General features: G+C 46.1%; 1 protein-coding gene across 3 annotated transcripts; it reads right to left on the bottom strand.

Moving 5' to 3' along the window:
* Positions 1-2,481: 2,481 nt before the first annotated feature.
* On the bottom strand, positions 2,482-15,298 carry LOC132377724 (cytokine-inducible SH2-containing protein-like). 3 transcript variants are annotated; one of them, XM_059943990.1, is made up of 3 exons: positions 12,830-13,383; positions 5,126-5,367; positions 2,482-3,636 (listed from the first exon to the last, which is right to left on the bottom strand). In XM_059943990.1, exons 1-3 carry the CDS (start codon positions 12,844-12,846, stop codon positions 3,152-3,154), a joined length of 744 nt encoding a protein of 247 aa, XP_059799973.1. In that variant the 5' UTR covers positions 12,847-13,383; the 3' UTR covers positions 2,482-3,151. The 3 variants fall into 3 exon arrangements, with proteins under 3 accessions (XP_059799973.1, XP_059799972.1, XP_059799974.1); XM_059943989.1 differs by lacking the exon at positions 12,830-13,383 and adding an exon at positions 14,719-15,298 and having other exon boundaries at positions 2,483-3,636; XM_059943991.1 differs by lacking the exon at positions 12,830-13,383 and adding an exon at positions 14,336-14,657 and having other exon boundaries at positions 2,483-3,636.
* Positions 15,299-15,984: the final 686 nt, after the last annotated feature.

Raw genomic sequence — 15,984 nt, 5'->3', positions numbered from 1 at the left:
CTCCTGCTGTCCTGGTTAACCGGAAACATGTGCCCTCTGGCATTACTGATGCTCTACTCTCATTGAAACTACGTTGAGTGCCCACTTTATTCGGCACCTGCTCATTAGTGCAAATATCTAATCAACCAATCATCTGGCAGCAACTCAATGCATAAAAGCATACAGACATAGTCAAGAGGTTCTGATGTTGTTCAGACCAAACCTCTGAATGGGAATGAAGAAGAAATGTGATCTAAGTGACTTTGACCATGGAATGATTGTTGGTGCCAGATGGGGTGGTTTGAGTATCTCAGAAACTGCTGATCTCATGAGTTTTTCACACATAACAGTCTCTAGAATTTACAGAAAATGGTGTGAAAAAACAAAAAAAAAATCCAGTGAGTGGTAATTCTGGGGGTGCAAAGGCCTTGTTAATGAGAGGGGTCAGAGGGGAATGGCCAGGCTGGTTCAAGCTGACAGGAAGGCGACAGTAACTCTAATAACCATGTGTTACAACAGCGGCGTGCAGAGGATGCACAGCTCATCAAACCATGAAGTGGACTGGTGACAGCAGCAGAAGACCACAAGTGTACTCTCACTGGCCACATTATTAGGTACAGAAGACGCCTAATAAAATGGCCACTGGGTGTAGCTTATCTGTTTCATCAAACCCTTTGTGATTTTGAGCACGATCAGCTCCTCGGTGTCCATGAAGGGGACAGCCCAGAGGTTTGGGGAGAACACTTAAGCCAGTGAGATGCTCTTAAGTGATCTTACTATAACAGAGAAATTGTCTACACCTGGGGTGGTGAACCTATGGCATGTGTGCCCAAGATGTAGGCACTTGGCATGCAATGCTGCCCCTTGATTCTTTAAATCCTATCCATATTAAAATGATCATAATGATGATCTTTACTGCCAAATGAAGCAGGAAAGCACTCAGTGATGAGGAATATGTTAAAGGATCATAGCAAGAGTGGGATCTTTTCCATTTTGATGTTTTTTCCCAAGAGAAAGAAAAAATATGACCATGGCACAGAAGAGAATTTTTCAGAAAATTGTCTCCAATTTGGGCACGAGCTGTCAGAAAGTTTCCCAGCCCTGTTCTATACTTCTTGCTGCCTCAGTAAAGCAGCCAATATAGTCAGGGTCCCCACCTACCTCCAACATTCTCTCTTCTCCCCTCTTCACTTGGACAGAAGATGCAAAATCCTGAAAGCTTGTTCTGCCAGGTGCGCTGTTATAAAACTATTAAATGTTTCCCTACTTTGATAAGGTGGCCTCTTGACCTCACAACCTATCTCATTCTAATCTTGCACGTCTGTTTACCTGCTCTTCACTTTCTCTGCAGCTGTTACACTTTATTCTGCATTCTGTGATTGGTTCACTTTGTTCTACCTCAATGCACTGTGTAATGATCTGCTCTGTCAGAACGGTATGCAAGAGAAGCGTTTCAGAGTATCTCAGTGCATGTGACAAGAATAAACCAATTCCAATACATTATCTGCCAAAGACATTTCATTTCCTCTTTTTCCCAGTTCCTGAAGTGTGCTACTATACCCGTTAACCTCCTCAAGGAATCCTTTGATCCCAGTTGCCTTCATCTTGAGCTCCTTAAATATCATCAAGTACCCATCTACACACAGAACAGTAAGGCACATGACCTTTGGCTCACAATGTTGTGCTGACCTTTTAACCTACTTGAAGATTAATTTAACCCTTCCATCCCACATATCCCTCCAGTTTTCTTTCATCCATGTGCCGACTGAAGAGTCACTTAAATCTCCCAAATGTATCTGCCTCTTCAGCAGCGCATTCCGATAGTGTTTTACTTTGATCTACCTCGATGCACTGTGTAATGGTTTGATCAGCAGGAACAGTACCTCGATACATAAGACCATAAGATATAGGAGCGGAATTGGGCCATTCACCCCATCGAGTTTTCTCCACTATTCAAACATGGCTGATTTATTCTTCATCTCAATGCCATACTCCTGCATTCTGCCATAACTATTGATGTCCTTATGAACAAGTCAGCCTCTGTTTTAAATAAACCCAATGACCTGACCGCCAGATCCATCTATGGTGGTGAATTCCACAGATTTACCACTCTCTGGCTAAAATTCCTCCTCATCTCAGTTCTAAATGGATGTCCCTCTATTCCGAGGCTGTGCCCTCTGGCCCTAGACTATCTCACTATTAGAAACATCCTCTCCACACACACTCCATCTAGGCCTTCAAATTTTCGCTAGGTTTCCATGAGATCTCCCATCCAGCGAATACAGGCCCAGAACCATAAAAAGTTAATCTTCTCGGTACGTTCACTGACGGATACAAGATGTGTTATTATGTATTCAAAATGAAGAACTTCAGTACCCAGTGGACAATGCAAGGGGCTCGCCCGAAACTGGAGCTGGTTTTGTACACTGAGTGTTGAGGAAAATTTCGGTAATAAAATATTCTAACATAAACCCACACCAAGTTTGTCTTTATTATGAACAAACATAACAATACTGGTAAGAGCATTTTTTTAAAAAACCAGAGCAAGACCTGAGTGTCTACCCTTCTATAGCTAATCCACAGTAGCATTTCGGTTATTTTTCGAGACGATCTCCAAACGGGAACTCAGCATCCATTCACACTGGGCTTCTGTTTACACTTTCAGCCCTTGATCAAACAGAATCACCATGAAAGTGACAATAATAAAGCAATTCTAATTCCAACAATGGCCCTCACAGTGAATAGTCCTCTCAATACAAACTCAAAGTGATTTAATAATACTTTATTAGAAAATATTGCATTTGCTTTTGGTCATTATTTTCTTAAATACAGTAACCTTAAAAATGTTCAAAGTGCACTCCTTTTAATATAAAAGCTGTAGAATTGTATGTAATTTTTTTGCAGATCTGTACTCTGTTCCATATTAAGTCAGTGACTCAATCCACGTATTCCAAATATGATGCATTGCTTCACATTTTAGTTGTGGAACAAATCTGCCAGGTCTAGTCCACCAAGTCCATGGAGAACTCAATAAAATATGTGGCACATATCTACTCCATGTCAATGTTACTAAAGCACCCATGAAGTGGCCATTTCTCAGCCAAGACCAAAAAGAAGCACCTCTCTCCCACTTCCCACCCCATCCCCCAGCAGCCCTCCTTCTAGATGAACCTCAGAAGAGGAATGGGTACTCTTCCAAGAACCTCTGTATGGGTTTTGGTAAGGGGAGTTTGTCCACTTTTCCACGGGTGGTCTTGTTAATAGTCAATCGGCACAAGTGTTGGAGAGAGGGGAAGCAGTCCTTCCGGTGAAGGGGTTTGATGAGCTTCAAGTGGATGGCAGTGTCCTTGGGCGGAAGGGCCGTGGAGTCCGCCACCTTGTCGCACCGGTCCACGGTGCAAGAGGTGACGTAATGCTGGATGAGACTGAGGACCTCCCGGAAGGCCAGGATCCTGGGCTTGGCGAGGTAGTACGAGTCCAGGCAGAACTTGCCATTGCTGTATTCAATGCGGACGTTGGTGGGGCCGCGGCTGGTCTTCACCGACAGGGTGAGCAGGTAGCTGGGGTGCGAGCTGTCCCGGATGAGGAAGGTCCCCTCCGGCATCTTGTTGAGCTGCTGCTTGGCCTCGTTGGCAGTGAGCGAGCCCCAGTACCATCCTGCAATGGAAACACAAAACAGGTTACTTCGCTGAACAGTCCATACCTCCCATCCATCCTTGCCTCTCGGACAAGATGGAAGACCCTCGTTAGGAGGGCTGACCTCCATGTTTATCAAACACTCGGCTCTGAAAAGTATTTCATTGTCCGCCTGCCCACCTACGTAACAGGCCCCGTGCACTCAAACACCCACAACCCAAGGGCTTCACTTCTCAGAAGCCCAAAGGTCCCAGATCCTCAGAATCAGAATCAAATTAGCATGTAATATCATTGACATATGTCATGAAATTTGCTGTTTTGCAGCAGCAGCACAGTGCAGTATATTTTTTAAACTACAAAATTACAATAAGAAATATAAGAACATAAACAAAATTAAATTAACAGTACAAGAAGAGGGCAAAAATATATTGATGTAGTGTTCAAAGGCTGGTTCATGGACCATTCAGAAATCTGATGGTGGAGGGGAAGAAGCTGTTCCTAAAACGTTGAGTGTGTGTCCTCTATGTTGAGGCTCCTGTACCTCCTCTGTAATGGGAGTAATGAGAAGAGGTGATGGGGATCCTCAATGATGGATGTCGCCTTGTTGATACACCCCATCAGTTTCTACGTCCCATCTCTTAAAGGGATACAGCCCTCCTGAAAACCTCTCCACACGCCACAAGATCTGGCTGAGAGGCTGCATTTCAGAGAGTATGGTTCTTGAAAATCTCTCTTTGGATTTAGCTCTAAACCATGTCCCATGTTCACGAGGGTATTAGCCTAAATGATTGTAAATATGAGTACAGGAGATAGAAGCCATTTGGACCCTCTTGCCTGCTCTACCACTCAATACTATTGAGTATAGCTGATCCGCACTTCAGTGAGACTTCTCTGCTAACCTCATTTCTTTTGATTTGTTTAATGAACACCAGCCACTGAGAGTACTCAATGACTACAGACCCCTCACAGCTCTCTTGGGTAGAGAATTTTGGAGAGTACTGCCTCAGAATTTGTCCTGAGTGAACGACACCATATTTTGGGACAATGACGCATACTTTTGGACATCCCAGCCAGAAGAAACATCAACATGCCGAGTACCAGCAGCAAGGTGTGGGCTCAGGCCTGTAACTTCCCAAATGCTATAACACCGAGGCCACATAAACTGTAGAGGTTCTGCAGATGCCAGAAATCCAGAGCAACACACACAACACGCTGGAGGAACTCAGCAGGTCAGGCAGCATCTATGGACGGGGATGAACGGTTGATGGTTTGGGCCAAGACCCTTCATTAGGTCTGGAAGCGAAAGAGGCAGAAACTAGAATAAGAAGGTGAGCGGAGGGGAAGGAGTACAAACTGGCAGGTGATAGGTAAAACTAGGTGAGGGAGAGGGATGAAGTATGAAGCTGGGAGGTAATAGGTGGAAAAGGTAAAGGGCTGAAGAAGAAAGAATCTGATAGGAGAGTATGTACATTGAAGCACAGCAATGGCCCGGATGGTCGGGCGGTCTGACCTGATAGGTCCAGCTGTCGGAGAGTAGTGGTCAGACATTGCATGTCGTCCTCAGGGTCCCGGCTTGGGGTGGGTTCCACGCTCAGCCCCCTCCCTGGCGCCACCGGAGCACTCTCCTCCTGGAAGGTCATCGGGGGCACGTTCCTCGGGATCCTGTTCTCCTGTTGCTCCAAGAAAATGAATATGTCTGACCTGGACTGGGGTAGACTGATGGTTCTTGTTCCTTGCTGTACCGGCAAAGGTCTATGCGGAAAAGAGAAAAAGAGATTCCTTTCAATACGAGTTTCCATATAATTATACAGCCCACTTACACTCCCCATAAAGTGAGAAACGCAGACTACCGGGCCAAAACCAGAGCTCTTTACAGCGCAAACAATCTGGGTTCAATTCCCATTCCCACCGTTGCCTGTAAGGAGTTTGTACGTTCTCCCCGTGACCGCCTGGGCTTCTTCTGGGTGTTCCAGTTCCTCTGGATGTATGTATGGATGTATACTTCCTCTGGGTGTATGTGTTCCACACATACAATCCAAAGACATATTGATTAGTAAGTCGTGGGCGCGCTATGTTGGTGCCATCGCCATGGCGACACTCGCGGGCTACCCCCAGCATATCCTCAGACTGTGTTGGTCATTGACACAACCAGCGTGTTTCACTGTATGTTTCGGAGTTTGGGTGTACAAACGACAAATAAAGCTAATCTTTAAATAAATTAGTTAAATTATAGCCATGGGTTTTTTTTTTCTTCAGCAACCGGGGTGCCTTCTTGCCAGCTCACCAGTTGAACATGGCAGGCTTCTCACCAGTTCATCCCTTCCCCTCCCAGTGCTGTGATAACTCTATTGAACGCTCCCCTAACGGAGGAGCTGCAGGAGCCTGAAGATGAGAAAGTGAGGAGAAACTGGGACCAAAAGTGAGATTAGTGTAGTTGATGGCCCACATGAACTTGATAGGCCAAAAGGCCTTTTCATGCTGAATCCCACCATGACTCTAGCTTAACAGGTGTCCTGGCGCCAGCTGAAAAAAGCAGAGGAGGGTTTAACCATAACAACCCACCCACTGCTTATTCCCTCAATGACCCAGTGACCTTCTCCAAATTTTATCCACCAATCACCTGGCAGCTTCTCTCTATGTCCCCTCCCCACCGAGCCACGTTGTCCTTCACGACCTTCTAGCTCGTACTCCTTCCTCCTTCCGTCACCTTCTTATTCTGGTTTCTTCCCCTTCCTTCCCAGTCCTCATGAAGGGTCCTGGCATGAATCATCAGCTCATTAATCCTCTCCATAGATACTACCTGGCCTGCTGAGTTCCTCCAGCATTTTGAGTCTGTTCAGATCAAGTTCTTTGGACTGCACTAATCTCCACAGATCCTTCCAGTGATCAGAGCTGAAACTCTGACTCAAAGTTTTCCACTGACATTTAGCATCTTAAACTAACAGGTTTAAAATCAGCAGTAAAATGTCAGATAATTGGAAGATGGAAACTTGTTCTGGAACAAAGAGCCCAGGTCTCCACATTACATGACAGGATTCTTCCTTTGCAAGTATTTATCCAACTCTCCTGTTCAAAGCAACACACACACAAAATGCTTGAGGAACTCAGCAGGCCAGCCTCTATGGAGGGGATAAAGAGTTGATATCTTGGGACAATTTCTCCTTATAATCCAACCCTTCCAACATTCCTGGATTCCAGGTTAATCACCTCCTTCCTAACACAGAACTCCAGGAGAGGCCTGACCAACAACATGTACAACTGTAAGATGGGCCTGTACTCAGGAAATCTCATTGAAACATTTCAAACATTGAAAGGCCTAGATAGAGTGGAATTGCAGAGGATGGTTCTGGAGTGGGGAGATCTAGAACCAGAGGGCACAGCCTCAGAATAGAAGGCTTTCGGACAAAGACAAGGAGGAATTTCTTTAGCCAGAGGGAGGTGAATCTGTGGAATTCATTGCCACAGACGGCTGTGGAGGCCAACTCATTGGGTGTATTCAAAGCGGAGGTTGTTAGGTTCTTGATTAGTAAGGGTGTCAAAGGTTACAGGGAGAAGGCAGGAGAATGGGGTTGAGAGGGATAACAAATCAGCCATGATGAAATGGCAGAGCAGGCTCGAGGGGCAGAATGGCCTAATTTTGTTCCTGTGTCCTTTGGTCTTTGGGATCTACTCTCTCCTGAGTTACCATTTGGCTCTCATGCAGAGTATTTTAGACTTCTCCTTATCTGCCAGCAATATCCATCTTGGCAAACTTCTCTACAGAAGCGGTTTGCCATTGTCTTCTTCTGGGCAGAGTCTTTACAAGACGGGTGACCCACAGCCATTATCAATACTCTTCATAGATTGCATGCCTGGCATCAGAAGTCACATCTATAGATGTCAACAAGGCTGAGAAAATCACAGCAAGGTTGTAAATAACCGATTATCACTGTGTTCATTACTGACTGGAGTATAAAGCATAATTCAGAACTAATCACATCACTATATTATTTTTTTTAATTCATAATGATGATGGATTGATTGCATCACCATCTGCTCTGGAGGCTCCAGAGGCAGCAGAGGGCTGTAGTCTCCGTCAACCTCAGCACGGGGGCAAACCTTCCCCCTGACAAAGATACCTTCAAAATACAGTGCTTCAAGAAGGTGGCACACACTAAATGCTGGGGGAGCTCAGAAGGTCAGGCAGCATCTATGGAAATGAATAGATCGTCAACGCTTTCGGAAAGGAAGGGGGGGGAAGAGCACGATAGTCGTGATAGGGGTTTCCATAGTTAGAGGAATAGAGACGTGATTCTGTGGACATGGCAGAGATATCCCATTGCCTCCCGGGTGCCAGGGTCAGGAACGTCTTGGATCAGGTCCACGGCATTCTAAAGGCAGAGGGTCTTGGTGCATATCGGTAGGAAGGGAGAGGAGATGCCGAAGAGAGAATTTAGGGAGCTGGGTAAGAAGCTGAAAAGCAGGACCTCCCTCATTTTGGCCCAATTAAGCAGTTGCCCCAATTATCTGAGTTATTTATGGAAATAGTTAAAAAGGCATAAAAATGCCAAACTACTATTTAACTGAACAACAAGTGATATACTTAAATGAAATACAGAACAAATTCGAACACTATCAATACCACTTCAGTACTATAAAACTGTGTGTTATTTCCTAATAGCTATCGACGGAGAAATTCATCCAGTATACGCCACCATGTACTTTTGATTGACTCACGAGGATGATTCCAGGAATGAAGGGGTTAACATACAAGGAGGGTTCAGCTGCTTTGGGCCTGTACTCACCGGAATTTAGAAGAATGCAGCGCGATCTCATTGAAACCTACCGAATGTTGAAAGGACTAGATAGGGTGGATGTGGAGAGGATGTTTCCTCCGGCGGGGTATCCAGAACTAGAAGGCACGGCCTCAAAGTTGAGGGGCGACTTTTTAGAACAGAGGTGAGGAGGAATTTTTTAGCCAGAGAGTAGTGAGCTTGTGGAATGCACTGCCAGAGACTGCGGTGGAGGCCAAATCCGTGGGTGCATTTAAGGTGGAAACTGTCCTTATCCTGATCAGTCAGGGCATCAAAGGATATGCCGAGAAGGCCTGTGTAAGGGGTTGAGTGGGAATTGGAATCAGCCATGGAGGAATGGTGGAGCAGATTCGATGGGCTGAATGGCCTAATCCTGCTCCCATGTCTTATGGACAGTAAACAAGCAAAATCAGATCAGACATCTAATGCAAACAATGTACTGCCTTCAACCGTTTCAGTGATTGCATCCTCCAAGCCTTCATTTTCATTGTAGCTTTCAAGACAATTGTTGATAACTTTCAAATTCTTCCTAGTGGTGAAGTGGTGAAATCATTTCATTTTCACTCCTGGCCATTTCTGGCATCTCCAGGCCTGAATGCTTGAAACTGTAGTTAGAAAAAACAATTCTGTCTTGTCTTACTGCTTACCCCTCGCCAACCGTCAGTGACAAAATTCACTGCTTTTTGCACACAAACACACGTAAGTGACGGTACTTAAAGATGGTTTGTTCTGAACACTGCTTTGGCTATAGAGCTGCCAAAAACTGGTGCAGCTGTTCCATGCACATGACAGGTTAGATGCAGGTTAGAACCTATTCATCAACAGTCTCCTGTTCTATTTAAGCAGCATTTTGTCCCAAATAGATTAAAGAAATCCCAGCTATTTTCTCAATTTATTTTTGCTATTCAAGAATTGTCCCAAATAAGCAGCTGCTTTGAATAATCAATAGCGTGCATATATTACTTACACACACACACAGTATATATAGACTTAATACAGTCGTAGTAAACTATAATAAGAAATAAGTTATTATTACTATAACTTATTATTATAAGTTTAATGATAAGAATTTGTCAACAAGTAGGGGGGTTAAGGATTAGTCTGCCCTAAATACACCCAGTGACTTGATCTCCACTGCCCTCTGGCAACAAATTCCACAGATTCCATATCATCTTAAAAGGGCATCCCTACTGGTCTAAGCCTTTCCTGACCATGTTTTGAAAAGTGGATTTGAATTATTCTGCCACCGTTGGCTGGGGGAATTAACCTGAATTCATCGCATGATTCGTGAATTTAAAAACTAAGTTTTAGACATGTAGGGCAGGGAACTAGCAGGCTGCTGCACAAATTCATCAGTCCCACATAACTTCTCCATCCTCAGACCCACAGTAATGGGGCTGTCTCCAAACCTGCTGAGTCATTCGTTGTACCAAGCTGTGGCGAGTCACCACTGCAGCCTGCCCACACCCTGCGAGTCAGTAAAAATAAATCATAAACGCAACGGGACCCCGCAGAGGCTGGAAACCTTGAGCAATACACATGCACGAAATGCTGGATGAACTCAGCAGGTTAGGCAGCATCTATGGAGAGGAATAAACAGTTGCTGTTTTGGGCCAACATCCTTCATCAGGATCAGAACTGGCTAAACAATCAGTTATTTAAGAAAAATAACAGGCATTTTCTATGATTCCTCCAGGAGACACTGAAGAGGGGGCTGAGACACTGTCAATGCCTTCAGTACAAGAAGAACAGGAACGATGTGTTTACTGAGGGGGGTGAAAGGCTAATAACAACTGTTTCAATGAGCTTTGTAACCCTGGGCTCTCTGACATGGAACAATATTAATTACCGAGGTAGATGAGTGCTTTGGTTATAGAGCTGCCAAGAACCGGTGCAGCTGTATTGGTTAACACTTATCCATAAAGAGGAAATAGGGGAATTCAGACAGACAGAAAACTAACAGATCTAGTTTGGTTTGTTTCCCTTTTTGTGTTGTATTTGTTGGCAGTGAACCCAGGTACCTCTCTCTCTCACACACACGCATACACGGGAAGAAGGTGCAGGAGTCCCAGGACTCACACCACCAGGTTCAGGAACAATTATTATCCCTCAGTCATCATGTTTCAGAACCAGAGGGGATAACTTCAATCAACTTCACTTGCCCCATCACTGAAGTGTTCCCACAACCTATGGACTCACTTTCAAGGACTCTTGATCTCATGTTCTTGGTATTTATTGCTTATTTCTCTATTATTATTATTATTATTATTTCTTTCTTTTTGTATTTATGCAGCTTGTTGTTTTTTGCAGACTGGTTGAATGCCCAGTTGGTGTCGTCTTTCACTGATTCTGCTGAGGATTTAAGTACGTCCATGAGAAAATGAATCTCAGGGATGTATTGTATATGGTGATATATATGTACTTTGATAATAAATTTATTTTCAACTTTGAAGTACATATACCAAACTCCAATACACACACACACACACACACACACACACACACACACACACACACACACCCTTCTTTTTTTTTCAAGTGCCCTAACTGGTTTAGAAAAGCCTTCAAGATTTGTGACAGATTCATTTTTATGAATTTGATGTTGCACCACCATTTTAGACATTGGCTGCTATACAAAATTGTTTTAATGCTGGCTTCTGTAAGTGTATATGGCAGTTGTGTAATCGCTTCCACAGAGAAAGCTGTGACAGAGTCCCCTGGAGCCTAGAGTGGAACTGGGTGCTGAACCATAGCGAGTACAAACAGGGTGTTTTAGACGGAGCTCTTCACATGGTGGATACTCCCAGCAACCGTGCAGAACAATGGCTCTCAAAAGATGCATCACCAACCTGCTCCAACAGACTGCCCTCCACTCTCTCCACACCGGTCCCAACCTCACCAGCAAATCCACAGGCGAGGACAGTGCTGTTCTAGTCTGGCAGACTGACCTCTACCTTGCTGAGGCCAGGAGGCAGCCCCCAGACTCTCCTGCTTCCCCCTGAACCAGGACCCCACTGAGAAGCAATCAGGCCACTGTCACCCACACCAGCACCTCCCGGGATTTCCACCCAACAAGTGTGTGTGTGTGTGTGTGTGTGTGTGTGTGTGTGTGTGTGTGTGTGTGTGTGTGTGTGTGTGTGTGTGTGTGTATGTGTGTGTGTGTGTGTGTATGTGTGTGTATGTGTGTGTGTGTGTGTGTGTATGTGTGTGTGTGTGTGTGTGTATGTGTGTGTGTGTGTGTGTCTCCAGAGATGCTGACTGACTGACCCACTGAGTTCCCCAGCATTTTGTGTCTGTGCTGCAGATTTCCAGCAACTGCAGTCCCATTTGTCTCTATCATTGCTGAGTGACACCTTCACCTTCCTCCAACACCCCCCCCCCCCCAAAAAGCTGTTGGTTCAAATCCCACACTGGAAAAACACGATTCCCAGGCTGATGTTCTGCAGTGCAGTGTTGCTGGAACACTGCTCAGTCAGAGGTGCTGCCTTCAGGAAATCTGACTTCAAAAAAGATCTCCTGACCCCTTTGGGGTAACTTGCAAGTGCCAAAGGAAGGGCAGGGGATTTAAACCCTGATCAATATCACCAAAAATAAATATTTGGTGATCCATATCCAATATCACCAAAAAACTTGCCACACCAGCTTGTCACTGACCATGGGGGCTTGCTGTGCCTTAACTTGCTCCCCTCCCCCCTCACTACATGAGGAGTTGCTTCCTGGGGTAAGAATCAAAACAAAAACAAGGTACTTGAAAAGAAAAATAAAGCAGAAGGGAAAAAGGAAACACTCAGCGGGTTGGGCAGCATCTGAGAAGAGAGCAGCAGTTAACGTTTCATCAGGACTGGAAGGGAAGGCTGCAGAAGCCAGAGTAAGAAGGTGGGGGGGGTTGGGGGGGAAGGATGGCAGATGGTAGGTGAGGGGGAAGGTGGCTGAGTGAGGTGCAGGAGATGACATAAGCTGGATGAGGGAAGGGTGGACCATGGGAGAAAGAGGAGGAGGAAAGGCACCAGAGGGAGGTGATAGGCAGGTGAGCAGGAGGGGAAGAAGAATGAGGAACGGGGAAAGACAGAAGGGGAAAATTGGAGAAAATTATGTCAGTGCCATCAGGTTGGAGGTTGTCCAGATGGATGAGAGTTGTTGGTCCTCCAGCCTGAGAGAAGCCTCATTGTGCCAGTAGAGGAGGCCATGGACTGAATGCCACTCCATGACACCACCTCTGGAGGAATGGCCAACACTGGGGGCATCAATCACTGAACTTCCAAACACCAATAACACTTGAGTCATGTCACACTGGAGTGCAATTGCTTCACCCTCCCGATGAACTTTTGATGTAGCTTCCCACGCCTTTTGCCTGAGGTTACTACACTGTGTGTAGACCGAGCCTCCCTACCCGGGAAACGTTGCCCTTGTGGGAAACGCACCTGCTTACGTGGGCCATTTACAAGTGGCGTCATGATTTTGCATCTGGGCTTTGCCACCGGCACCTGACATCCATCATTGGCGAGGGGAATAAAACAGCCATCGCTTCAGGCCGACGCCCTTCGGCGGCACTGTTTATTCATTTGCACAGATGCTGCCTGACCTGCCGAGTTCATCCGGCGCTTCGTTACCGTGATAATTCACCGACGAGAGAAAATGCGCAGAAGCTGTCAATCAAAGTAATATGGAAAAGAGTGAACAGTATTAATGAATGGCCTTAGCCCCAAATGCCGACCGTTTACTCTTTTCCATAGATGCTGCCTAGCCTGCTGAGTTCCTCCAGCAGTTTGTGCGTATTACTAATAATTCAGAGAGTGAAGTTTGCATAATTCGCTCCCGGGCAGAGAGTGGACCTCACTCTCTGTTAGCAGCTCGGGCAAGTAGCCCTCAAGCAGTCAAACTGGTTCTCAATAACTCCCATTGCAAATAGCCATCGCCGATCCCCGAATCCCGCTGCAAACCACGTGGATTCTGTCCAATGCCCCCTCGCCGCCTCCCTCAACCTTCTCCCCCTCGCCTTTCTCATTTCAGACTCCGGCTTCCCTGCTTCCTTACAGCCTTCCTCTTCCACCAAGTCTTTCACATGACAGCCCTCTCTGTCCCGTCAATCTCGCTGCGATGTGTCATTCATTGTGTGGAGTACAACGTGTGGTTGTTGATTAAAGAGTCGCCGGGTTCGGGGGGGGGGGCAAATTTCGATTTCGCAAGGTGGGTGGAAGAAGACGGTGGGGATTGATCAGAAATCGGATGGGATGAGCAAGAAACGGGGAATAATTCCAACAGCGACACTGATTAAAACGAACGGACAACTAGTCAACTGGCGACTGCAATCATTTAGTTAACTATTGAAATTTGGGCGATGAATGGCGATTGCTAATTGTGACGTCCCAGTTACCAGAACCCCACCCCTAATGTTTGGCCCCCATTCTCCACAAGGGCCAGAATCCGTGTTTTACCTTCCGTAAGCCGTTTGTTAACATTATACAACAGAACCATAAACACGAGTAACGCACACAAAATGTTGGAGGAACTCAGCAAGCACCTATGAAGGGAAACACTCATTTATCACGGAACGACACCGCTTCAGCAGTCCGGCAGGGGACAGACAGCTTAGTATGTCTTTGGACTGTGGGTGGAAACCAAGGGAAACTCAAGCGGGCAGACTCCTCACGGACCAGCGCCGGAATCGAACTCCAAACTCCAGAGCTCCCCCGGCTGTAATAGATCCGCGCTAACCGCTACTCTAGCGTGGCATTATCACGAGTTGCTTAAAGGGTCTCGGCCTGAAACGTCGACTCTTTCTATTCCTTTCCATCAATCCTGCCCAACTTGCTGAGTTTCTCCAGCGTTTTGTGCAATAAAACGCCGTCAGTTTACCTGTATTATCACTGGCCTCATTCCGCGCTGTAAATCACTAAACGCTCCCAAACCCGGTTTTGAAGACTTACTGCGAGGGGTATTGGTGCTACTCCTTTCAGGAATGTCAGGGGCCATGGATTCACGCGGTCGCCGCAGGACGGAGACACTGGGATTACCAATCCTTTATCCGCTGAAATGTGCTTAGATTCAGTCCGTATTTCCTACCGGCTCCTGAATCGGGACTGCCCTCTTGAAATCACCTCTTTAAACGTTTAAAACAATCATTTTATAGTTAATTTTTTTTTAGCATCCCCAGTTCCCCAAATTATTGTCTCTCTTATAGACAACGCTGGGACATTTAACAACGGTTTCGTTGTCACCTGATTGTGTCGGCACAAACAGAACTATACAACAATTCGCCAAAACAGGCTTCACGTGGGAGACAATCTCACAAGAGCAAAGTAACACTCACCCTCGCAGGCAAAGTAACATGTCAATTGGCCAGGCTGGACTCTCTCGGAGTTTGAAGAAGACGGAGTTTTGTTCACTCGAATCTATCCTCTTCGCGGGTAACGTTTCGCCTTCCAGCGTAGGGTGGCGGTTATGAAAACGCAGGAGGAGGAAGGATCTGCAACTATTTCTTTTTGCAGTAGATAATAATAAACAAAATAAATAATGTTTAAACACCAGTCGTGTTTATTTAATTCACTTCTGAAATTCAAAGAGTCCGCTGCGTTCCGTCTCCACCAAGTTCAAAGCCCGAATGAACACTGAGACCGCCAGGCGAAGGACGTCGATAATGACTGCCGGGTTTAGATGTGCCCTATTAATGTGATTCCAAGAATGACGGGGGTTCCTAGAATTTCACGAGTGAGAGAGCAACTCTGAAGAGCGAAACCGAAGCAAAGTTCCGTCCGGCGACCAATTAAAAGGCGGAGACCTGTTCCGTCGTGTTCCCCATCCGTTGACTCGACTTTCTTCAGCTTGAGTGTGAGGGCGCGTTTAATTCATCGCAGAGAGCAGTTTACCGGAGACTAGAGTCTCCCACCCCGCCCCCCTCCCTCTATTTCTGGGTCAGGTTTTCTGCCAGAGAATGTGTCACTGCCGATGACAGAAATGCCTTTGATACAGTTCCAGGAAATTTCCAAGAATTCACAGCTGTGCGTCAAGACGAGGAAGGAGAGTCTCTTTGAAACCAATAAGAGAGAGCCGGGCGCTTGTACACCGTGCTGTGTAACACAACCCCGGCCAAACAAACAACCCGGGATGGTACCTTGCAGCTTCAGGCGAGTCCAGGACAATAAAGGGGAGGGGTAGGACTGTTTTTAAGGGAGGGGGTGTTTGAACCTTACAAGTAGAAGGCGTCATTAAAATAGGCAGGTGTTTGGGCTAATCCTGTACCAAATTGGGATGACATAATCAAGAGAAAATCTGCAGATATCCGAAATCAAAGCAACACATACACACACACACACACAATGCTGGAAGAACTCAGCGAGCCAGGAAAGAAGACTGGACAGGGGGTCTCGGCCCGAAGCGTCGACGATTACTCCTTTCCATCGAAGCTCCAGCATGTTGTGTGCGTTAGAATGACACAACTGTGCCGCGGTTAGACACTGCTACCGCCCTCGATTCAATTTTGACTTAACGGCGCCACGCTGGTGCAGCGGTTCCTGCAGCGGCAAAGGTTGGGGTTCGGGTCCTGCCGCGGCAAAGGTTGGGGTTCGGGTCCTGCCGC

The sequence above is a fragment of the Hypanus sabinus genome, chromosome 19 (genome assembly GCF_030144855.1).
Source record: "Hypanus sabinus isolate sHypSab1 chromosome 19, sHypSab1.hap1, whole genome shotgun sequence".
Lineage (NCBI taxonomy): Eukaryota > Metazoa > Chordata > Chondrichthyes > Myliobatiformes > Dasyatidae > Hypanus > Hypanus sabinus.
The sequence above is the reverse complement of the archived record's forward strand: the minus strand, read 5'-3'. Positions and strand labels throughout refer to the sequence as shown.